Below are 26,298 nucleotides of genomic sequence, written 5' to 3'. Positions count from 1 at the left end.
CAAATTATTTTTTCAAAAATAATTAATTTTAATCTTTCTTAGCTTCTAATGAATAAAAGCAGTTAAAACTTTAGATTTTTCAATTGAAAAATATGCAGATTAATATGGTATGAAAAAATTCATACCTTATAATTCAAAATATTTTCATCCTCAATTTAATTAAATTATAAAAAATAATTAATAATTATTAAAAATTATTTTTTCATGAAATTATCTTTGGGTAAATGAGTTTTATGAGTGGGTGAAATTTTCTATGAATTGCTTTAATGGTTTTAAAAATATGACTAAAAATGTAAAAAGTGAAATTAACATTAAGGGGTACGAACTTTGGATCGCTCTACTGATCAAACTATGGAGACCATATTTCCCAGATTGCGGCTACCCCTTATATTTTGAAGGTTAGGAATCCAAATATGTAAAAAATCTATGTTTATTCAGAGAAAGTACGTTTTTGTGTCTGATTTCGTAACTTAATTAATAGTTAGCATTAATTAATTAGCATATTTGAGGTCACCCCCAGGAACCATTAAGATTGACACTTAGTTCGTGAAAATCCAATCATTAGAACAAAAGTTATTCAGGGTGATTCGTTTTTTTTTTTTTTGTGGACTGTACAGGGCTAGTTACAGAACTCCTTGTGAAATTGCAATGACCAACTTCTACTAAGTATAAGACGTAAATCTTAATAGCTTGTTTTTTTTCTTCATGCATCCTGCAGGCTCGTGNCAACAGTTATTGCCAGGTAACTTGGTGACACATAAATCCGTTGATGCAGTTTGCGATTCCATTGAAGCTCCAACAGAGTTTTTAAGGCCATTGGGTTTACCAGGCATACATTTAGTACTCAAAGTTGGATCTCCTGTTATTTTTTTTTTCGTAATTTGAACCCACCACGGCTGAGCAACGGAGTGCGATTAGAAATTAAAAAATTAATGAACAACGTTATGGAAGTTATTATTTTAAATGACAAATTCCAGGGTGAAAGTATATTACTTCCACGAATGCCTATTCCACCCACAGATGTGTCAGTTCAATTTAAACGCATTCAGTTCCCCAATTACAATGACAAGACCAAACAATGTCTGTTTGTGTCTTAGATTTGAGCACAACATGTTTTTCATACGGACAATTATACGTGGCATGATCTCGAGTGGACCATCCAGTTTATATGTGTTAGCTGAAGATGGAATGACAAAAATTATTGTACACTCCATTGCTCTAAGAGATTAATATTGTTGACTAATATTTTCGGAATTCGTTGTATATATAATTTATAAGAAAAAAGTTACAATAAATTAATAAAACTATTATTTGGTGTGTTGTTATTTTTACATTCCGTCATCGTTCACAGCGCTCCATGCCTCTTCCACTCATAGACCACATACGCACACACTTACAATTAATAAGATATATTTTCATACTCTAGAAATAATTCATATGGCAAAACAACGTTTGTCGGGTCAGCTAGTATATATGTAAAAATGAATGTGTGTCTGTCTGTTCTTTATAGACTTCGAAACCAACCGACCAAATGCTATGAAACTTAGCATACAGATAGTTCAAAGCATGAGGAAGGTTACTGTCAACATTAGAACATTCTGCGAAAAGCCGTTCTAGCGGTATGAGGGAAAATCGAAATGGAATTTTCTGATTGGTTAAAATTTAGCCATTGTTTTAAATTTTACTATAAACGATTCAGTTTTCAAATATCTTGAAGATAACAACAGTAATATTTTCTATCTTATAGCTCGATTCATTTAGAAAAGTAAATTAAGGTAAATTACATATACTTTAATATTTAATTATAATTCGCTCAAATTTCTTTATGTCAGGTGACCACAAGCAAGTAAAATCAAAGAGAATAGATTTCTTAACTATTTGTCGTATCACGGATTTAGTATTAGGAAAATTGTTTAATAAATATCAAGGCAAAAGCAAATTTCGTTCAAAAAATATCAAAATAACGTGTAATTAGTAATGATGTTTGAAATTCAGCTTAGCAGTATGACGTAATGTAATATTTGCTAGATTGTTTGTATTATTATTATAATTTGTATTATTCGCGTGATATCATATTCTGTATTAATCCTACTTTACAATGACTGAAGATGGCAACTTCGATTATTTTTCATGGGATGTAATACGTTTGTAGGTTGTTTTTTAAGATATCAAAAAACTTTTGCAATTTTTAATTCGAAAATAAATAATTATTACGTGAAAATTATTAATATTTTTTGGAAATACGTTTTATTTAACCCCTCAATTATGCCACCAAAGCGAAGTACCATTGATCGATCCACAAATCAAGAAAAAAGGAGGAGAGAAGAACGAACTTCAGAAACAAGTGAGCAAGAGAAAAACTAGGCAAGAAAGAGATCGAGATCACACTACTCTTGCTCGAGCTTCAGAAACAATTGAGCTGAGACAAGCTAGGCAAGAAAGAGATCGAGTTCACACTGCTCTTGCTCGATCATTAGAAACGAGTGAACAGAGGCAAGCAAGGCAGCAAAGGAATCGAATTCGTGGGACACAGACAAGACGAACGATACATACTGATTTGAATTTATGTGGTTTCAATTACAATCCCCTTTACATTTATAGTCTTCTTCCAAGTGTAATTATTGGAAAAATGGATAAAAAGTGTTCCTATTGTGGTGCTCAAAAATTTAAAAATTAAACACCAGGTATGTGCTGTGCAGGTGGAAAAGTAAAGTTACCAGACTTGCGTTCACCACCTGAACCTTTATTAACATTAGTATCTGGTAAAACAAGTCAATCAAAAAAATTTTTGAAAAATATACGCAAGTACAATTCATGCTTCCAAATTGCATCGTTCGGCGCAACGAGTATCGTTAGCGCAAATTATATACCAACATTTAAAGGACAAGGGCAAATTTATCACCATGCTGGATCAGTACTACCCTTGCCAAATGCTGATCGCAAATATCTTCAGATATATTTTATGGGAAATACTGAGGAACAAATCAACAGACGGAGTCAGCTGAACATGAGTACTAAACGAGAGATTGTCGCTAAATTACGAAATTTGTTTGAACAATGTAATGAATTAATTAAATTATTTAAAACCGCCATTGAATAAAAGCCATCTGATGATTACAAAGTAAAAATAAAGGCAGATAAAACACCTATTGGTCAACATCGAAGACAATTCAACGCACCAACGATCGATGAAGTGGAGTTTGTCATAGTTGGTGAAGAATTTAATTCTCGTGACATAATTCTTCATCGTAGAAATGGTGACGTCCAGAAAGCAGCAGAAACGCATCATTCATATGATGCATTACAATATCCCTTTCTATTTTGGCAAGGAGAGGATGCATATCATTTTAATATTAATATGAAAAATCCTACAACTAATGTGGAAATTAACAAAAAGATCAGTGCTATGCATTATTATGCATATCGAACGATGATTCGTGAGAATGCTGATAATCATATATTGAAATGTAGACAATTATTTCATCAATACATTGTTGACATGTATGCAAAAATAGAAAGTGAAAGAATCCTCTACATACATCTAAATCAAGTCAAATTGCCTTCTATCAAGTCAAATTCTCTGCCGAAATCAAGTCAAATTCTACATCCATTTACGTGATGCAGTTGTAAATGATGGCAATCTTAGTGAATTAAGAAAAATGGTCATTTTACCATCCACATATACAGGCAGCCCAAGACACATGCATGAATATGCACAAGATGCAATGACGTATGTTCATGCATATGGTCGCTCAGATTTTTTCATCACATTTACATGCAACCCAGCATGGGATGAAATAAAGGAACTTTTATTAACTGGACAATCACCATCAGATCGTCATGATATTTCTGCACGTGTATTTAAGAAAAAATTAAAATCTTTAATAGGTTTTATTGTCAAACACCATGTATTTGGAGAGACGCACTGTTGGATGTATACCATGGATTGGCAAAAAAGAGGTTTACCACATGCGCATATTTTATATGGCTGACGGAAAAGATAACACCAAACAGAATTGATGAAATCATCTCTGCAGAAATACCAGACATTGAAATTGATAAAGACTTGCACGATATTTTCTCATGAAATATGATTCATGGTCCATGTGGCTCGCTAAATAATAATTCACCATGCATGTGAGATGGAAAGTGCACGAAGCTGTATCCTAGAGACTTACTTGTTAAAACTATTACAGGCAACAATGGATGTATACTCTATCGACGACGATCTACCGAAGATGGTGGAAAATCCATTAAACAAAAAGTACGCAACAATACTATTGATGAAGTACAATATTCTCCATTACTACTAAAAACGTATATCGCAGACATAAATGTTGAGTACTGCAATACAGTAAAAGCTATAAAATAAATTGGTAAATATGCGAACAAAGGAAGCGTTATGGCAGTGTATGCAGTGGAAAATGCAACTGCCTCTATCGATGAAGTCACCTAATATCAACTGGGACGCTACATAAGTAGCAATGAGGCTGTATGGCGTATTTTATCATTTTCCATTCATGAGCGATATCCAACGGTTGTTCATTTAGCCGTACATCTTGAAAATGGACAGCGTGTGTACATCAGAAAATGTACGTGCAAGAGCAATGTCACCACCGCCAGCAACATTAACTGAATTTTTCACATTACGTAGAAATGATGCCTTTGCATGGACACTACTGCACTCTGAAGTACCAACTTATTTTACGTGGAATACATCAACAAGAAAATTTCAGCGTCGTAAACAAGGTAGAGCAGTACAAGGACACCTAAATTTATATTCCACATATGTATTGGGTCGTCTGTACACTGTTCATCCAAATAACGCAGAATGCTTTTACCTAAGATTATTATTAATCAATGTTCGTGGATCAGCATCTTTCCAAGAATTAAAAACAGTCAATGGCCATGTATGTGCTACATTTCGTGAGACTTGCCAGAATTTAAGTCTCTTAGAAAACGATGCTCATTGGGATATTTCACTCGCTGATACTTCTAATACAGCTCAACCACAGCAGATACGTACTCTATTTTCTATTATACTAACTACATGTTTTCCGACTAATCCAAAGGATCTCTGGGAAAAATATAAAAACTATATACGTGAAGACATTCTACATCGCATGAGTAGAATAAATGCCAATCCTAACATTCAATTTACATCAATTATATACAATGAAGCATTAATTTTAATTGAGAATGTATGTTTGACAATAGCCAACAAATCACTGACGGAATTGGGAATGATTGCTCCAAATAGATCTGGTAATGACATTTTCGATATTGATATACAACGAGAAACGAGCTTCGATGTTAATGAATTACAAACATTTGTTCGAATTAATCTGCCGAAATTGGTATTAGAACAACGAGCAGCATGTGACACAATTAGAAATGCAATATCTAACAAGAGTTGTGGTTTATATTTCTTAGATGCACCTGGAGGTCCTGGCAAAACTTTTCTTATTTCAATTATTCTGGCAACTAATAATATTGCCCTTGCTATTGCATCATCTGGTATTGCAGCAACTCTTTTGGACGGCGGTATAACAGCACATTCAGCATTGAAATTGCCATTAAATATGCAGGTAATTGAAACTCCAGCGTGTAATATTAGCAAAGATTCTGGGATGGGAAAAGTACTAAGATCATGTCAGCTTATAATATGGGATGAGTGCACCATAGCACACAAGAAATCTTTGGAAGCACTCAATCGCGCATTAAAAGATTTGAGAGGAAATGAGCAGCTCTTTGGTGGTACACACATTTTGCTAGCTGAGGATTTTAGACAAACTCTACCAGTTATAACACGTTCAATACCTGCAGATGAATTGAATGCATGTCTCAAATCATCATTGTTATAGCAGTATGTGGAGAAAATATCTTTAAAAATCAATATGCGTGTTCAATTACAACAAGATGAATCTTTTGAACGATTTGCAAACCACTTGTTAAATATTGGGAATTGTAAAATGGAAATGGACGAATCCACACACTGTATTACATTACCAGAAAACTTCTGTCACATTGTAGAATCCACTGATGAATTGATTGCCAAATTTTTCCAAATTTATAGCAGAATTTTAAAAATAATCAATGGGTTAGTGAGCGTGCTATATTGGCAGCCAAACACATTGATGTGAGTTTAATAAACTGCAAAATTCAAAATGAAATACCTGATGAAGAAACAACATATAAATCCATAGATACTGTTGTCAATCAAGATGAATCAGTTAATTATCCAATAGAATTTTTAAATTCATTGGATCTACCAGGAATGCCACCACATATTTCATCTTTGAAAATTGGTTCCCCAATCATCCTTCTACGAAATATAAATCCACCGCGACTATGCAATAGGACTAGGCTATCAGTAAAAAAATTGATGAATAACATAATTAAGGCAACCATTTTAAAGGAAAACACCAAGGGGAACATGAACTATACCACGCATTCCCATGATACCAACGGATACTCCATTTGAATTCAAATGTCTACAGTTTCCTGTACGACTAGCCTTTGCAATGACCATTAACAAAGCATAGGGGCAATCATTGCAAGTATGTGGATTAAATTTGATAAATCCATGCTTCTCACATGGACAGCTGTACGTTGGATGTTCACGAGTTGGAAAACCATAAAATTTATTTGTTCTTGCACCAGATAGGAAAACATAAAATTTTGTATATTTACAAGCACTATAAGTATAAAGTTTACCATCAATCATCAAATATCATTCATTTCATGTTGATATTTAATAATTACGAAATTATTGTTCTATTGAAATTTGTTTGCAATATTGTTTAATATCACTAGTGAAGAAGCTTGTTTATTCTACCATCAACTATGCATGTTTGTTTTTACATATGTTATATTCCAATGACATATATGTAGAGATATGTTTATTGTTAATTTTCATTTTGATGCATTGCATACATTTTATCATTAATAAATTATGTTTGAGGTATCGAAACTACCTTTTTGTTCAAACGCAGCAACGTGTGAATGGGTACAGCTAGTAATTAATAAATGTTAAAAGCAATAATTCCTGCATGTATTCATAATTTAACATTGTGTTACCTATGGTATTTTGAAATAGAAGAATTATTTGAGTCTTTCATAATTAAAGAAGTTTTGTAAAACTCACTTAATGCAATATCACGCAATTTAAAAACTTTTAGAATTGATATTTTTTATGAATGGTGAATACCAAAGTTACGGGGCCTGGAAAATTTAAAATTTTCAGCTTCTTCTATTTCTAATTTACTTAATATTATAAACAATAACTATAATCTTTAAAATTATCGAGATCTTCTTTTCGTTTAGTCTTAGTACAGAAAAAAATGTTTATTTGATAGGTTTAAATATTATTAAAAACTAATAATATTAGTCTAAATGTTTACAGAATTTATGATCGTCATTAAGCATGTCGTTATAGCATTTTAATGCTATTTTGTATCGATTTTCTAAAGATCAAGCAGTATAATACAATAAAGTATAATAGATATAAGCTTAAAAAAAAGCAAAGCAGTATAATAATTTCAGAAAGGAGTAATTCGCCTCAGTTTGTTTAAATTTAGAATTCATTTCAGAGTTTTTATATTGCTTAATTTGACGTTTTTTGGATTTTTCAATGTAAGGAAAAAACTAATTGCAAAAAAAAAACTAATTTCTGAAGAAAAAAAACTAATTGCAGTTTAGGTACCACGTATAACTGAGGATAAAAAAAGAGGAGAAAAAAAATTACATTTTGAGCTAGTTTTGGAATGATTAAAATAGAAAATTTTGTCTCAATTTTTTAAGAATCTCAAGAAATAATAAATTATGCGTCTTTATTTACTCATTTTTGACAAAACCGAAATCAAGTATGATTTTTTCTTAGAATTATTTCAATTAAGAGGCTCGGTGTTAATATTTACATAAACTAATATCGTTACTTAATTTTTTGACATTTAAGTTTTAAAATTTAAAAGTTCTGCTTCATTTAATTAAAATATAGTAAATAGTAAAAATATACAGAATTTCATTACTTGTTTGAGTTTGAATAAAAATAATTTTTCCTTTTTTGAATTTCGCCATATAAGCATTTAGTTCATGTAAACAAATTTAAAAATAAAACTTTTGTGCTCAATGTTTGTTGAATGGATTCAATACGAAATATCTATATTACAAATTAAGAAAATTTTATTGTTTAAAACTCTGAAACCATCGAAGTATTACCTAGTGTTATTTTGTCCATTTTCTGTCATATTCTCAAAAATAAATTGTACATCTAATAATTGTAATTGTACCTAAGCACATCAGAGCGGATATGAAAATTTTCACTATAAAAGCACTTGAAGAATATAAATTTCGAAAAAAATATGCATTTTAGAATTAACTAGGGGTGGGTCCAAATATTTTTACAATTAGAAATAAAAAAAAATTTCAAATGTTTTTTTTCCTTTAACGAGGAAGAGAATTTCAACTAAGTGTCTCTTTCAGCTACTTTCTGTCTCCACCAGCAATCAAAATGGTATTGCGTAGAATCATTTTCATTCATTCAAAATCATTTTTAGTGCATTGTCTATAAGGATAAATAAATAAACAAAAAAAATACAAGATAAAAATAATCTATGTATTTCTATCTTTATAAACTTGAAAGTTCTGTAGTAATATGGAGATTATTCTTGCTTCAAACTGGACATTGCAGTTTTTTTCATAGAGGTATAGTTTTGATCAAAGCTAGTGGTAGAAGACACTCCTGATTGTGCTCAAGTAAATCGTGATGTATTTTTTTTTTCAAATAAAATATATCATTTGTGAAATAAGATAGGATTTCATCGAAATATCGCAACTTATTTTTCAAACGATGTAATGTAACAAATTTTTTTTATTCGCTTTATATACGTTTAATCTTGATAAAATAACATTCTAATGCTGATATATATGGGTTAAATGTAAAATGAAAAAACATAGTTTTGTAGCTATAGAAATACAGTAAAGGCGAAATAGAAATACAACTTTTTAATCTTGTTACATTTTATTTTTTAAGGAAAAAAAGTCATCAAATAGGTTGACTTTGTCAAGTTTCTACTCGCAAGAAAATAAATTAAATCTATGTATGATATCTATCTTTCAGCATGAAATATAAAATCTTTCTTTTTATTTGCATTGCGGCTATAGAAATATTCAAGTTTATATAAGATAAATGGTAAAACTCCTAGTATTTTTTCCTATTCTTAAGCGAACATCCCCTTGAACTTTTTCAAAACCAAATCTTTCTTTTTCACATTCTATGGAAGCTTATAGTGTGCTAAAGAATATATTAAAATACTTTTTTTTGTTGACTATCAAGAAAGTTGCGATGATAAATATTGAAATTTTCAACGTCTGTAATAACCATCGTACTCAAATCATATTATTTACGAAACCATATTTTCAACCTTATAAAATTGAGTCCACAAAAAATATTTAACGTGCGAAGTGCGGGCAATAGCGCAAACATACCATAATTTTGGTTTTGTTTTGAAGAACTACTTCAGTGTCCAAGCACAGAATAAAAGGGGGGGGAACAGCAGAATTAAAGGCAGACAGTGAGTTATACTGACGACATTGCTACCATAATGCTACTGGTCACAAAATTGTAGAGCTTTTTCTGACCTCAATGGACTGTTGCGTGAAAGCATCCTTAACTATTGAGCTGAACATATTAGTTTAAAATATAAGCCTAAAATTAGTAAATAATGGAAGGAGACAAATTTATAAAAAATGGGAATTTGACGTGGAGTTAACTGCAGCAAAAACTGCACGGGAATTACATGATGAAAGCAACTTTAGTTACAGTACCGTTACGAATCATTTGAATGGTCTGAACAAAGAACGGTTAAGAAGCCATTAATTAGTAATAAAAAAAAGATAACCAATTTAAAATTTGAACACCATTTGACTTGAAAAAAAAATTCTGATAAATCCTAATTAAACTCAGTTCGAGACTGATGACAGGAAATATGTTCGACATCTGAAAGGAACGAGAGATTATCTTAGATATCAAATTGCTACTGCGAAGTATGTTGGAGGTAATATTATGATTTAGGTAGTCATTTTGGCTCAAAGATGTGGACTAGCAGTGCAAATGGATAATAATGTGGATTGCTTCTTGCTTTCAGATATTTTGCAAACTTTTTATTTACAAAATAACGGCGTATGCTGATCATATGATGATAAAAATTAATCATTAACTAAATATTATTTTTAAAAAAAATCAAAATATTCAAAACTTTATAATAGAAAAAACTTCTTCAACCAGGCTTAAAAGTATTTAAAGTAAATAGGATAGGCAAGCAAAACTTTTTCAGAATTTTTGATTAAATGCGCAAGGAAAGTGTACACGGTTTTAATTTTTTAACGTACATTCTCATTTGAATGCTTACAGATCTTATCGTTATTTATTTTTTCTTTAATACTTAATTGTTTTATTTTACTCTGATTTATTTTTTGAATCTGCAGGAATGAAATTTTGATTGAAAGCAGCTAAAATGTCCAAGCTTATTCCTTGCTATTATTGTTATTTGAGAAACAGCGACATTTTTTTATCTGATGTAAATTTATCGGAAGTACGATGAATTAAAAAAGTAACATTTTATAATTGATTCTAGAATAATTAATTGTTATATTTGCTAAATTATAATAAAAAATACCATTTAAACCGATATACTTCTCTCTAAAATGCGAAGGTGAAATTGGTATGACTGAAAGAGTCATTTTTAACTGTTAACTTAACGTGAGTAAGTTCCAATTTTTTTTTTTTTTTTTTTTTTTTTTTTTTTTAAATNTTTTTTTTTTTTTTTTTTTTTTTTTTTTTTTTTTTTTTTTTGAAAATTAGAATTTTTTTTCGAGAATCAATCTGAGCGTTTTGCTTTAAATATTGACTATTTATACATTGTAGGAGAAGACTTTTTTTTCCCTTTTTTTTTTTTTACATTTCATGCGCAAACTCTTAAAATAAAGATCGTAATATAGAAAATAGAGAGAGAGATTAGATGTTAACAGATATGGTTTGTCATTTTAAAAAATTAATACGCAATAATAATACTGATTATTTCTATTTACGTCAATTTTTTTTCTTTTTAAACGCAGATGCATCGTTTTTATTATTATACCAAACTAGCTGGTTCTTTGTTCGGAGTGAAAAGAAACCTTAATTAATCAATGTATAGGTGGTACTTAAAAACTACCAAATCATGCAAAAAAATTGACAGGTAATTAACATTACAAATGTAAAATTTAAAATAGCTTAAAATCGTCTCTTGTTATTATTATTTGTTTCCCTTTCCGATGTTTTTGCATCATTAAATTAAGGAAAATAAGTTTTTAGAAGTTTTATCAAAATATATGCTATCTCTTTTCAGAATCATTCGGCAACAAAAATAATGCTATTGATTATTGATAGTGGCCAGCATACGTTTCTCTCACGTTTTTTAGGATGGAATAATTAAAATTTTTGAACAAATGCAATTGCATGCTTGACGACAAAGGGTTCTGGGAATTAAAATATAAAAAGTGAAGTTCGACAAAAATGACAGGTAAACAGACAAACTCACCAACCCTTTTTTCAATTATTGCGGATTTGCTTTCGTGGATGCAGTATCGATTTTTTAAAATAAAAACAAGAAAGCAAATTTAAAAGTTTTATCAAATACATGCGATACATATTATGGTTGAAATTATTTAAGCCAAATATTAATCCAGTACACGTTGTGATATGGGTTGAAAATTTTACCATTTCCTCATTATTGAGGGAAAGCCAAATGCTGCTTGCTTTTTTAAGGCATTCGGCTAATTTCGACAACTTTTTTAATTAAAATAAAATTATAAAAAATATAAATTATAGTCTATTTGTTTTATTATGTAGAAAACTTGCAAAAATAGCAAAAAATTTTTATTTTTATATTTATGTTTTTTAAATGCCTATTTATAGATAAGAAGAAGGCAATTTTTTCCCAGATACGCTAAGCACTAAAACAATTTCTGCCACCCAAAACAAAAAATCCTTTGAGAATTTATTTAGAGGGTTATCAACTATGCATTGAACTATTACCTTAAAAACAATTTCATATACCGCAGAGTTAAGGATCACTGCAGCTAAAAGAGCAAATTTTAAAAGAATTTGCGAAAGAAACAAGCACAAAAAAATTGAGTTCCACTTTTTTCTTCTTGTCGGTAGTTTTAAACATAAGTGCTATAATCATAAAACTTCATGAAAAACTGTAGACAATTATATTAAAAACAGCGTAAGATATTGTGTTTAAGGTGGTGTAAAATGTTGAACAATATGAGTTTGAGATAAACGCATTTAATGACTTAAAACTATCCAATGTAATCACCTTGTAAGAAATTTTTATAACCTTGTAAATAAATGGAGTGCAAACAAAAGTAAAATATTTTTAGAAAGCTAAAATTACCAGAATTCTAAATTTATAATAAACTCAATTTAAAAAGATTTTGTCTAAAATCTTGTTTTGCACCTTAAGTATACCGTCATGTGGGGCTACTTTGAGCAGGATTTCGCAGCTTTTGAACTTTGACAAGTAAAAAAACTATGTTAATTCAAACTTTAGTAAAATCAATCGATATTATATTCATAACTGGACTCAGACGAGTGAATTTGATCAATATTGGCATTATTTGTATGTAATATTTACAAATAATAAGTCAAAACATACCTTGCACGAAGCAGCCCCCAAGTGGGGCTACTTTGTGCAGCGATAGGAATTCAGTTTAATAATCATGTTTTTAATAAAATATTTATATAAAATTGTTACAAAAGTTAATTGTGGACATTTTTAATAACAAAAACATCAAGATATGTAAAGATATTAGTTGGAAAATAATTTTAAGCATTAAGAAACCTATTTTTATAAAGAATTTTTTCTTAAAAAGAATGTTTATTTCAAAGCATTTGAGTTTAAACAAAAGGAAACCATATACATTTTTGAACATTGAAATGGATAAAGTTCAAAAATAATAATAATTACATATTCATTAACATTTATAATATTGATAAATTTGAACATAACATGTTTCTGTCAAAATCACCTGATGTCCTATAAAATATATTTTTATGTGTTAAATCGTTTGATTAATTCATTAAAAAAATCTTTGTAGAAGAAAAATAATAGTTTAACAGTACGTTTCACGTGTCTCTTGTGAATTTTATTAGAGATAGTATTTCTGTGGATTTTGTACTTCTGAGAAGCTTCTGCAATCGACATACCACCAGCAACTGCTGGCAAAGATTGTTGCAGATTTCCTAAAGTGTAATAACGGTAGTTTCTCGTTCCATGTATTTTTTTTTTTATAACGTCTGACAATTTTTCTGCAGAAGAAAAAAAAAACGAATGAAACTTTGCACAAAGTAGCAACCACAGTGAATTTTTTTTTCCGTTTATTTGTTATTAATTTTCAAATTTTTCTAACGCTAACACGATATAAATGTTTATTAATATATAAATAAAAAATTTTGCACTTACGACAATTGTTTTATCAATGTCTTTGCATTTCAGAGCTAAAGTTTCCGTTCACACTTTTTGACGTCCAAAGTTCTCGGAAAGTTGTTGACATTGGATAAACAAAACTCACTATGAGATTGTTTTAAAATTCAAAAAAATGTTTGTAGTAATAGAGCAGACTTCTATCTTCAAATTCCACACATTTTTAACGTGAAAAAAACATAATACTGAATAGCAGCACTTGAAAAGTGCCAAATTCGAATTTGCACAAAGTAGCCCCACATGACGGAAGTCATTCTGAAAGAGCCAAAAGTGAAAGAGAAATAGTTTTTTTTTATCTAATAGAACGTAAAATAAGTAATTAATGTATTTGTACCATGCCATTATTTTTTCAAATAAGTAAGCAATAAATTAATTGTGTGACAACGCTAAACAACTAAAGATTATGCTGCATTGGGATTCAAATGAAAATAATTTTCAAATTTGACCAATTTTCTGCTGAGTAATGAGAGAAAGAAAACAGTTGATTCACAGCCAAAATATACCACAAAATTATCAAATTTTATCCCACATTATGAAACCATATTTTATTGTTAAGTAGCTGAATACCCGTTCTCCGCACAGGATGAAAAATTCAAACTATTCAAATTTTAAAAAAAATGCATGGTTAAAATTTGATTTCTCAGAAACTATTCAACCAATTCCACTGAAATTTTGTATTCTGAACAGTAAAATTAGTTGCTTTAAAATTATGTAAATATTTATGTATCCTACAATTCAAAAGTTTTACGACTGTTATTAAATAAAATAATAGTAAATAGTATATATTTACAAAATTTTATTTTTTGCATGGAATTATCTTTCGACAAACAAATTTTATAATTTCGAGTGAAATTGTTCAATTCGCTTCGTAAATTCTCGAGATATGGCAAAATATGTAAAAAAAAAATAATAACATTTGGGTGTCCAAACTTTTAATCGCTCTACTGACCAAACTATGGGGATCATATTTCCAAAATTGCAGCTACACACTGTAAGCTGGGGGTCAGAAATCCAAATCTGTCATAAAAAAGGTATGTTTGTTCAGAGAAAGTACGTTTTTGTGTCTGATTTTATCACTTAAAATATCGTCAGCACTGATTAATTAGCGTATTTGAGATCACCCTCCCCCTTAAACCATTAAGATGGAGTCCTAGAATGTGAAGATCAAAAGTTATGATTAGATTAAAAGTTATCATTAGTAATAGAACAAAAGTTGTTCTATGTGATCTGCTTTATTTTCGTTTTATTGTACATTGTTGGTTGTAAACTCAAAATTAGGTCGGCTGTTCAACAACGATCATAAAATAAAATAAAATACTTCCCCCTATAGACCACGTGACTAGCCTTTTTGTAGAACTAAATAACCATAATATTTATAAATTTTTAAATTCTTAATGAAGCAATGAATTTTTTTTAATACTTCAATAAAACAATGCTTGGTTTTACATTTGTTAAAAATTCGTTTTATTTAGTCTTATTTGCACCTTAATAAATTAGTTTTAATTGCATGTCTTCCCCATACTCAATCACGTAATAAATTTAGAAGCAAAGAACTCAAAACGAATGTCTATGTGTTACATCCGAAAGTATAACATAGTGTGGCTCAATACCACTTTACTGAACTTAAGTGGTCTCGCAGTGGACTGATTAAGACACGGTTCCCAGCAGATCACCGAAGTCAAGCATCACTGGCTGCAGTCAGTGCGCGGGTGGGTGACCACTTGGATAAGTTTGCGCAGGGACCAAGGGTGAGTGGCATTGGTCCTCGTTAAACTGTTCTAATGAAAGGTGCTCGACTTCACGTGCAGGTCGTCGGGCTACCAAAGCGGGGGTGCCATCCCCTCTGCAGAGGATCAAAATTGTGTTGGCATGTCTTCGGATCTTCCTCAGGGATGTTTCCCAGATCGTCGCCAACAGCCCACTGTGCAGCTCCAGTGCGACGTAAATGAACTACAATATAAGAGGAAAAAATCCTAAAGTGTAATACATAATTTGTTTAAAAAATTTAGTATTAAAATAGTATTCATCGCCAAATTTTTAAATAATCTGAATTTTTACTTTCCATATAAAAAGAAAAGTAAAAATTAATTCCCCTTATATTTCAAATCGTCTTTAATCGCTCCCGCGAAATTACCACCACCTGGTCTGATCAAAATCCACGATTATTATATAAAGAAAAGTATCTCGATCTTGAATTAACAAATCTGGAATGAAACAGGGAAGATAAAGATGATTTTTCTGAATGCTTTGAACTAAAGGATTAAATCTCTATGATTAAATATATTTCATTTGTTGTTTACTATTGTTGTTTACCTCGTATAAATGTATCCTCTAAACTCCAAAGATTTTTTTTTCTTTTTTTTTTTTTTTGTATTTTAATAATAAACATATAGTTGCATCAAAATTATAAGTTCTTTTAATTATAGGATTCCACTCATTTTAATTTTTGTATTCCTACAGATTTATTTTTCGATACTGTTGAAATTTAGTTAAAACCTATTCGATAACAACTGCATTCCTCCCTACGTTTGCTTTTCGTCTTGAATGCCTTTTGTAGCGTGTTTGTTACATATCAATTGAATTCAATCAATAATTGTTGGCAGAATTCTTTTAGAGCAGTACAGAATTCTTACAAAAATTTTATTCTAGTGCTGCCATCTGTGTAAAAAACACATTAATAATAATAATAATTGAAAAATGTATGTTACAAATTCCGTAAAGGAAACAAGGTTTATAAAATCAAAAATGAATTGCATGAAAATTGTCAAATAATATTATCATTCAAAAATATATAAATAATATTTGTAGGATTTTATATACAAATGAAAAATTGGAATAAACCTTTTTAGTGGCTTTCTTTATTCATAGATTGACTGTAATTCAGAACCTCCATAAATGAATAGAATGCTATTTCTAAACTTTATCCTTCATTCATACATTCTTTAAAAACAGTAAAGTCTACAGTTATTACCAGCATTCATCGGGGGTTTGAGTGGATATTTATAGGTCAGAACCTTCCTAAAAAGAGAAGCAGAAAAAATTAAACTGTTTATTACATTAAAAATTATCTTATAAAGGTTACAATTAAGAAATTTACCTAAATTAATTGAACCAGTAAAAAAGTTCATATATGACACATCCAAACTATTCCACCTAGTGGATTTAGGAATAGCTTATCATATTTAGTTTCCACCTTAAAAATGAATCATAGCTAATACTATGATCAGAAAAAATAAAATAATGTTCATAATTCATTATTTTATTAAACGAAATCAAGGAAAGGAATAAAGAAAATGGTTGTTAATTAGAGCTGCTTTAAAATTATCAGTTTCTTTTAAAACTCTTTATAATTGGAAATAATTTTGCAAACCAAAAAATTTTATTAGTAAAAATCTTAGCAAAATCCTTATTGTCTAAGTCTGAATTAAAAAAGGTTCTCCTTTTGAGCGGAAAGTTAAAATCAGTTCTTTTGCCGAAGAATTTAAAGGAAATAAGTCTACCTCCAATAATATTAAGACTTAAATCCAGAAAATTTAATGAAAGATTTCAAATATTAGTTTTGTTGAAAATTAATTCACTTAATAAATTTGCTTGTTTAAAATTTTAAAAACATCAAAATTAAAAACCAAATGATCTGAGATAGGGGTAATTCGTAAGAGGATTAAGGATACCAAATGATTTAACCGATATATATTCTTGGAGAAAAACATTAATATAAAAATTATTGCTTAGTGGATACCACTATTTTGTTGAAAAAAGACAGTAAATACTTTAAATGTTGTTTAGATTAGTATCAACGAGAAATTTCCAGCTTTCACCTTCACTAATATCATTAAGACTAAATATGAATTTCAAGAAGCTCATTGATAATTTCATTAGTTTAAAGGGGAATATCTTAGTTATGGAAATCAAAACAGCTTAATTAATTTTACTTAAAGATTTGAGTGTTTTTGAAACTTGTGTACTATTATTGATATTCTAGTTTGTACTGTTACCCTTCAAACTTTGGTTAGGCTATGATCGCTGAATTTAACTTTGGTAACAGTTACCCAGGTTCATCAATAGACAAATAACCAAGGAATTACAGGAAACACTTAACATTTAAAACTATTTTTATTACAACTCTAAATTCTCAACAGACATAACTCTACTCATTTCGAAATGCTAACATGTGCACAAATATCTCCAAATTATACACTATTTCAAGTTCCAAAATTTTATACACAAAATTAACCTTTTCGATAAAATGCAATTTTAAAATTCTAAGGCATAACATTCCACTAATTCAAATCAAAAAAGACAATTAAGAAATAAAATGCACTCGTATTCTAACTCTACTAAAATCACTTAAAATTTAAATTATGATATCTCTATAACCTGTAATTAAGCTTAAATATCAATGGCTCTCCTTAAAATATGAATCTAAAAACACAGTAGAAACAGTTTAAAATTTAGGGTAAATTCTTCTTCTGAAATGGTATCCAAATCGAAATTAAAGTTATAAATAAAAAATTGAATTTACGGACCACCTTCTGGAACGCTCACCGGAATTGCAGCTAAGCTCGTGTACAAAGCAAACTCCTAGTTTCAGTTAGCCAATGCAATCCTCCTTAAATATTAATAAACTTAACTACACATAATTCACCCCAAAAATCCCCTTTTAAAAGGATAACTAAAATTTCTAAAAAATATTATTATTGTGATTGAATTTAAACTTTATCATAGTGGTGCCATCTATTGAAAAGTAACCCATCTTTAAAAGTATTGATAAAAAAAAATACAACAAATTTCTATTTATTACAAGTTCAGGTGATTATTATTTTTAGAATGTTTGCTAATCTTATTATATACCATTTTAAGAATATTTTCAAAATAAATACCAATTTTTTGTGTTATTATTTACGCCACTAGCAATTAACCTGGATTTAGTTGGGGTTACGTACAATTTTGAATTAGCAAAAAAAAAAAAAAAAAAAAAAAAAAAAAAAAAAAAAACGTAAGTTGTTAATATTATTTGGTTTAATTTCAAATCTTTCATAGATAGCATTAATTTTGTAAATAACTAACTGAATTCCCGTTCTTCGTTAGGGGTGAATAAAAAAAAATAAGCAAAGAATCAATAAATCAGTACTCAGAAACATGCTCAGAACTGAAAAGCGTATGCTGACGCAATTAAAGACTTTTCTAGAAGAACCGGGTAAGTGAAATTTCTAGGGGTATTATGAATCAGAGAAAATAACAAAAAAATCGTTGCATTAATATGGATATGTTAAATATAACAGATCCTGTTTTTGCTTTCACTTTAATATTAACATAATTTATCATATCAGATTTTAGTATTCTTGCAGGATATTTATTTTAAATTAGGCAGTGGTAAATAAATTAAAAGACAAAGAATTATTAGTCCCAACTTCTAATAAATAGGTAATAAAATAAATCAGATTCAACTTTTTGTTTCGTTCTGAAAATGTCACTTACCTGGTTCTTCCACTAAGTTTTTCAATTAATATAGATAAAAAAATTTCATTTTTTTAATTAAATATTATTTGTTGCCCTAATTGGTATCTTTACGTCAATGAAGTAAGAAACACACGTTTTTTGTAGTTCGTCGCATTAGAATAAAGATAAAATGTATTTACCATCACTTGCCATGATGATACTGCTCGCGGCCAACTCATAATTGTCAAAATTTACCACTATCAAGTATTTTTCTTCGGTACAATCACCGAAAAAAAGATATAACCCTGAATAGCTTTCGTTCTAATGATCGGATTTTCACGTACTAAGTATCAATCTAAATGGTTCTTGTGGTGACCTTAAATATGCGAATTATTTAGTGCTAACTATTAATTAAGTTACAAAATCGGTCACAAAAACGTACTTTCTCCGGATAAATAAATGGCCTTTTTTTTTTTTTTTTTTTTTTTTTTTTTTTTTTTTTTTTTTTTTTTTTTACCTATTTGGATTTTTAACGTTCAAAATGTAGGGGGTAGCCGCAATCAGGGAAAGGGTTAGGAGAGGGATCCAAAGTTCGGACCCCTTAATGTTAATTTCACTTTTGCTTTTTCAATCATATTTATGAAACTAATTAAGCAAAAAAAAGTGCACCCACTTAAAAAAACCTTTTACCCAAAGATAATTTCACGAAAAAAATAATTCTTAATAATTATTTATTATTTTTTATCATTTAATTTACTTGAAGATGAACAAATTTTGAATTGTGAGGTATGCATTTCTTATGCCATATTAATCTACATATTTTTATATTGAAAAATCTAATGTTAAAACTGTTTTTATTTAGCAGAAGATGAGAAAAATTAAAATTGATTATTTTTATTTTCTTTGATAAATTACTTTGGCGACAATGAAGAAATATTTAAATGGGGCGATAAATATTAAAATGTAGTTGACTTACGAGAGGAACTTGACTTACGCGCGGGAAGCGTAAAATTTCATTAATATTTTTTTCGCTAATAACCGATTGCTAATCTTCTTTTCTAATTTTATTCAAATTATAAAATACGATGTTTCTTTTTTAGAAGTCTAAAAATTTATATGTAATTTTTGCAAAGAAATTTGAATAAAGCATTCTATTCAACGAATGACGAATTTTGTAAAAGCATGCTTCTGATAGAATATGATTATACATCAGATTGTGCTTATATTTAATGTGATTACATTTAATTTTTTAGTTTCTTTTTTCAATAATTGATACAATTTCAATAATATACAAATTGTATTCATAGATTTAGAATAATATATTTATCAATTTCTTCAATATATATTTTATAATTATAGATACGAACGCGTAGTCAACATTTTAAAGCATTTTAAAATTTCTCAACATCTTATATATCATCTTAATCGTAAAATTTTTTTTTTAATCATCTGCGCTTGTTTCGCAGAACTATTTTACCAACTATTTAATTAAATATTAATATTTTAAAAATCTTATTTTTTGCGTAAATCATACTTTTTGCGTTAATTATATTTTTTTCATTAATATACTAATCAATTTTTTTATTACTTTAATTTAGGTTTTCATTTAAATTAAAGTTCCTTTTTAAATTATTGTCAAGTTTTGATTAAAAGAAAACTTGCCTGCTAGCTAAGAATAAAATCTAGTTAAGAAATTAAAAACATTCTGCCGTTTAAAAACATTCAGCTGCTTAAAAACATTCTGCTGTTTAAAAACATTCTGCTGTTTAAAAACATTCTGCTGTTAAGAATGTGACTCTTGTATTCTGGATTCAAGATTACGAAGTTGAAAATAAAATAAAGCTGCATATTCACTTGTTGATTGGGGCTCAAAGGTGCAAACTCGTGAAATGGTAACTTAAATTATGAAAAACGAGAATCGCATAACTCATCGTGAAGACGCAGCTTACCACGATAAAAAAGACATAAAACTGTTATATAAACATTTTATAAATTAAAATGTGTCATTTTTTCACGAAACTGTATGAATTTCAATAAAAGTTGAAAATAATTTGCATTTCAACAACTATGCCAAGATATTTCTGTATTAAAACTGATAAAAATAATTGTATTTATTTTCAGAAATACCTTTAGATGTAACAAAATAATACAACAAGGCTAGAGAAAATTTGAAACCATCTTGTTTCAAATTAAGATTGTTAAATTTTATTTTTTGAATATAAGCCAAAATATATGCATATTTATTCTATCTTTTGAAACAAAATTATATTCGATGAAAAATATTAAAAATCTTCCACGGAAACAAAATGATACGCACTTAAATTATAAAAACCTTCCTTAAAAAAGAGTTAGAACCATATAAATAGACCTTTCAAAAATTTTGTTAATTATTAATTCACTTTGTTAATTAATAATATGGAAGTTATTGATTCACAAACATACTAAAAACATAATAATTGAACGAAAAAAATATAGAGGATAAACGTTTACTTATTACTACTTCAACGCATTTCTTCATTAAATCAAATTTATTAAAGTGTCTTTTTGTTATATATATATATATATATATATATATATTGAAGTAACTACTTACCATTTTGTTACCAAATTTTCGTTGGGGACTTTGACCCACTTTTCGATTTTGTACTCATTAAATATTACATAACATAACGTAGTTTCATCAAATACNATATATTTATGTATATATATTTATATATATATATTTATATATATATATTTTACCCTACCCTTCTTTGCTTAAAGTTTTTTTTCTTTTTTTGTGAAATAAACCAGAGTTATATAATTCACGATCTAGATTAAAGGAAAAGAATTTAAAAAATCCTAATATAAAATAATTAAAAAACAGGAAATATCCAACATCATGCATATTTACATGATACGTTCAGTGCAAAAAAATATATATATCTTTGAATCATTGCTGAAAGGAGAAAAAAAGGAATATTCTATTTCATCTTCATGGTGCTACTGATTTATGAGGAGTTTTAATTTGAGGGTAAGTGCGCGCACTACCGTTGAACTATGCTTACCATCGGAGAGGAAAGAAAGATGTTTGGAACTTCTTAATTTCACAAGAACTATGTTAACTGAAAATACGCAAACAAAACATGATATCATAAACGTGGACGAGGTACCCTTAAGGTTTGATTATCCCCCTCCCCGAATAAAACTGTTAGCGGGGTTAGCGGGATTCCAGCGGGGTTCGTCGCCTTTACAACAACAGGTAACGAGAAAGTTGCTCTCACGGAAATTTTGGCATGCTCCACGTTTGGGGTAGAGCTTGTAGTCCTAATAATTTTTAAGTGGAAGACAATGCCGAAAGAGAATTCTCCAAATGGAATCCAGGTTTAGTGAACGGAAAAGGGTGGGCGAAACAGGCGGTCATGACATCGTGGATGTTATCAGTATGGAGAGGGCACCTTCTTTAAGGCCTGTTTACACGGTCCAATTTCTTGAATCCGAGAAATTGGACGGATTTCTCTGTCCAAGAAATTGGATGATTCGTTGACACTATCCAAGTTCTTGAATGTCGCTGATTCGTTGAAAGAAAAACTTGCGCATGCGCATTGTTCATATTCAACATTATAAAATTATACTTACATAAGTTTAAAATTACTAAATAAATTCAAATAAAATCATAATAACACTAATAAACCTCAACAGATCAATTTATTTGGACTAAAATCTATGAAAACCCTCAACAAAATGACATAATTTGCTTCCAGCTTGTTGACGTCACAAAACCTAAGACGCTGATTGGTTAAGGGAGAAAAAACTTGGATGGAAAGTTGAACATGCTCTACTATCGTCCAAGAAGTTGGACCAAGTTTTTGGATGTTTGTTTACACGATCCAAGCTCAAAGCAAAACAAGTTTCCATCAATATCAATCAATCTCTGTCCAAGAAATTGGATCGTCTAAACAGGCCTTAAATTCCAAAGGAATGTTGATCATGGAGCTCCTCCATACTCGTAACCATCGAACGAGTTAGGGTTAGAAAAGTGACGTCATGTTTCTGCACCTACAGAAAACTTGTAACCTCGCGCTTTCAGGCAGATTTTGCTAGATTACAGAAAGGTTTCATCCTCTTACCTGAAAAATTGACAAATTGAAATGAGGTTTAATTAAAAATTAATCTAATACTTATATTCTCTCTATATATTTTAAATATGTACATTGTGTTTAAATATTTAAAACTTAGTAAGGTACTAATATAGATGACACTAAATTTGATTTTCAACCTTGCAGCCCAGTAAAGTTTGACTTTTTAGTCTGAAAAAATAATAGTTTTTTTTTCCTTCATAGAAATCTCTATTACATTATTATAAATGAAACTTAAAAATTCCCCTACTTTCTCCTGTACGCTTTCCCCTTCTTTGAATGGAAGAATTAAATTTCTTCCTGACAGTCAGGTGAGGCATATTTTCTAGCGTATGTTTTTCCACTAAACTGAATGAGACCATCCTGAGACGATCGGAATAATAGTTCAGACGTTATAAAAATCTTATGTATAAAAAGTACAAATTTGTACTTGTACTTATTTACGATATTGCTATTTAAACAAGTAAGACATTTTTTCCTATGCATTCCTTTATGTAACATTAATTACTACAGTGGCGTACGCAAGGGAGGGGTTTAGGGGTTTGAACACCCCCCTTGCGCTCAGACAAAATGGCAAAAATAAACATTTTCGTAGAAATTATGCGGGTATTATTTTTTAAGACTATATATTTTTATTCGCCTTATGCCTACCTTTTTATCTCACGGTATTTCTCAGAATACTGAAAAAACCATTTACTATAATAGGGTTGTATTTAAGAAACCAAATTCACGTGATACTGTTGCGGACTGGTTCCTTTCTGTTCTGCCAGTCGCGATAGTTTTCGAGACTAGCTGTCATTCGCGAGGTCTTCACGCGATGATTCTGGAATCTTAGACGTTCTGTCGTCTTTGAGACAATTCGAGAATTTTGGAGATGCGGTGAAAAATTATATAAAAGGGGGAACGGAGTACAATGTAAGTTTTTCTGTTGTACAGAAATGTGATACTTCCGTTGAAGAAAACGTTTCTAGCAAAACAAAATCTGATGAATGTGAAAGTGGCCCTCAAAGTGTTACTTCCTACCCATATGACATTGGACTTTTTTCAGAAGATATTACATGCGAGAAAATATTACATTATGTTTTTAAACTTAAAAAATCAAATCAAAATTTAACTAAACAATGTTGTCTAAATCAAAATTGTCTAGCTGTCTAAATTAGGGAAATAATAATGCTTTATTACATACTCGAATTTCTTTTAGTAGCTTCAGAAAATTATGAACACCCCCCTTGAAAAAATTCTGCGTACGCCACTGAATTACTATACATGCTTTTAAAAGATAATTTCATGCAAATAATAATTTTAATAATTATTTATTATTTTTTAATAATTAATTAAATTGACGATGAAAAAATTTTGAATTAAAAGGTATGATTTTTTTTATATATCATATTAATCTGCATATTTTTCAATTGAAAAATCTAAAGTTTCAACTGTTTTTATTTAGTAGAAGCTGAGGAAAATTAAAATTAATTACTTTTAAAAAAATAATTTGGCGACAATGAAGAAACATTAAAATGGGATGATTAATATTTAAATGGCCATTAACTTACGGAGAACTTGACTTCGCGCGCGTGGCGCAAAATTTCAGTCTTATTTTTTTCGATAGTAACCGATTGCTATTATTCTTATTTTTATTTTTTTAACTACAAAATACAATGTTTTATTTTTTAGTTGTCTAAAAATTTCTTCGCAATTTAGTAAAGAAATTTGAATATTACATTTTATTGAATAAAAAACATTTTATTCTACGAATGTCAAGTTTTATAAAAGCATGCGAACCAGATTGCGTTTATTTAATGTGATTTTATTTTATTTTTTAGCTTGTTTTCTCAATAATAGATACAATTTCAATAATATACATGGGTATGCATAAAGTTGGAATAATATGTTTAGCAATTTCTTCAATATATATTTATAATTATTAATATGAATAAGTAGTCAACATTTTTAAGCATCTTAAAATTTCTCAACATCTTATATATCATCTTAACCTTGAAACCCTGTCCGGAAGTGTTCTGCAGAACTATTTCACCAACTATTTAATTAAATTTTAACATTTTTAAAAATCTTATTCTTTACGCTTCTACGTATACTATATATTCATCAATTTACTAATAATTTTTTTTAGTACTTTTGTTTCGGTTTTCATTGAAGCTTCTTTTCAAATTATTGTCAAGTTTTTTTTAAAAAAGAAAACATAGAATTATTGCTTGCTAGCTAATAATAAAACCTTGTTAGGAAATTAAAAGCATTCAGCTGTTTATATTTATATGATGCAGAACAACTGACTATTTACTAAGCATAAAAATTTTTTTCGAAAAATGAATATAAATTATTGATTGTCTTTTTTTTTTCTTTTCTTTTTTGTATCTTGAGACTTCAACATAGATTATCTAAAATAGTGTTGATGTTTTATTAGTCACTACAAAGAGTATAAAGATACCGAACATAAAAAACTGTCGAATACGTAGCCAACATTTTTAAGTGTCTCAAAATATCTCAGTATCTTAAGTGTCGTCCGAGCATCTTAGTTGTGAAATTAAATTTTTAATTATCTGACCACAGAACTATCCTGCAAATTATTTCATTATATCTTTTACTCTTTCTTTATGATACTATGTAGATTTTTCCGGATCATATACTAAACTATTTGGTTTAATTTTTATTGGTACTGAGAGGTTTTCTTTGAACACTCGTTGTAAGTAATTTTTATTTTATTTTATGACCGCCGTTGAACAGCCGACCCAATTTTTGGGTTTACGACTACTAATGTTCAACGCCGTAGCCTTGTAGTTTTGAACCAATCCAGAAGACAAGGAAACTCCTGGATCGGTACGCCCATAGGAATTGATTTGTTATGGGAACATGAAGGACTTTGAGACTCGACAGATTTAACGTGCATCAGTCACCATTTACTACACGGGGAGTCTTCGACCGGCGAGGATCGAACCCACGACCTCTTGGATATGGGCCCAGCGCCCTACCGACCAGGCTATCCCGGCCCCAAAAAGGCATTGTTCGTAATTATCCGAATTGAGCGTGAAATTCCAAGCAGGTGCGATTCGTGAGGTCGTGCTGATTACGTCCCTGCCCTTTGTGCAAACCGCCGACCGCATTTAAACTCGAAAAATATTAAATAATGCCATAGGAATTCATCTCCTGAAAAGGTCTATGTTAAAATAGGAACATTGTAATTCTTTCGAAAG

At 29.5% G+C, this 26,298-nt stretch overlaps 1 protein-coding gene across 1 annotated transcript; it reads left to right on the top strand.

Moving 5' to 3' along the window:
• The first annotated feature begins 4,565 nt into the window (after positions 1–4,565).
• Positions 4,566–5,864, top strand: LOC107436440 (uncharacterized). Its single transcript, XM_016048171.1, has one exon. It carries the CDS (start codon positions 4,566–4,568, stop codon positions 5,862–5,864), a length of 1,299 nt encoding a protein of 432 aa, XP_015903657.1.
• Positions 5,865–26,298: the final 20,434 nt, after the last annotated feature.

The sequence above is a fragment of the Parasteatoda tepidariorum genome, chromosome 1 (assembly GCF_043381705.1).
Source record: "Parasteatoda tepidariorum isolate YZ-2023 chromosome 1, CAS_Ptep_4.0, whole genome shotgun sequence".
Classification (NCBI taxonomy): Eukaryota; Metazoa; Arthropoda; class Arachnida; order Araneae; family Theridiidae; genus Parasteatoda; species Parasteatoda tepidariorum.
Note: the sequence above shows the minus strand (reverse complement) of the source record. Positions and strands in the feature narration are given on the sequence as shown.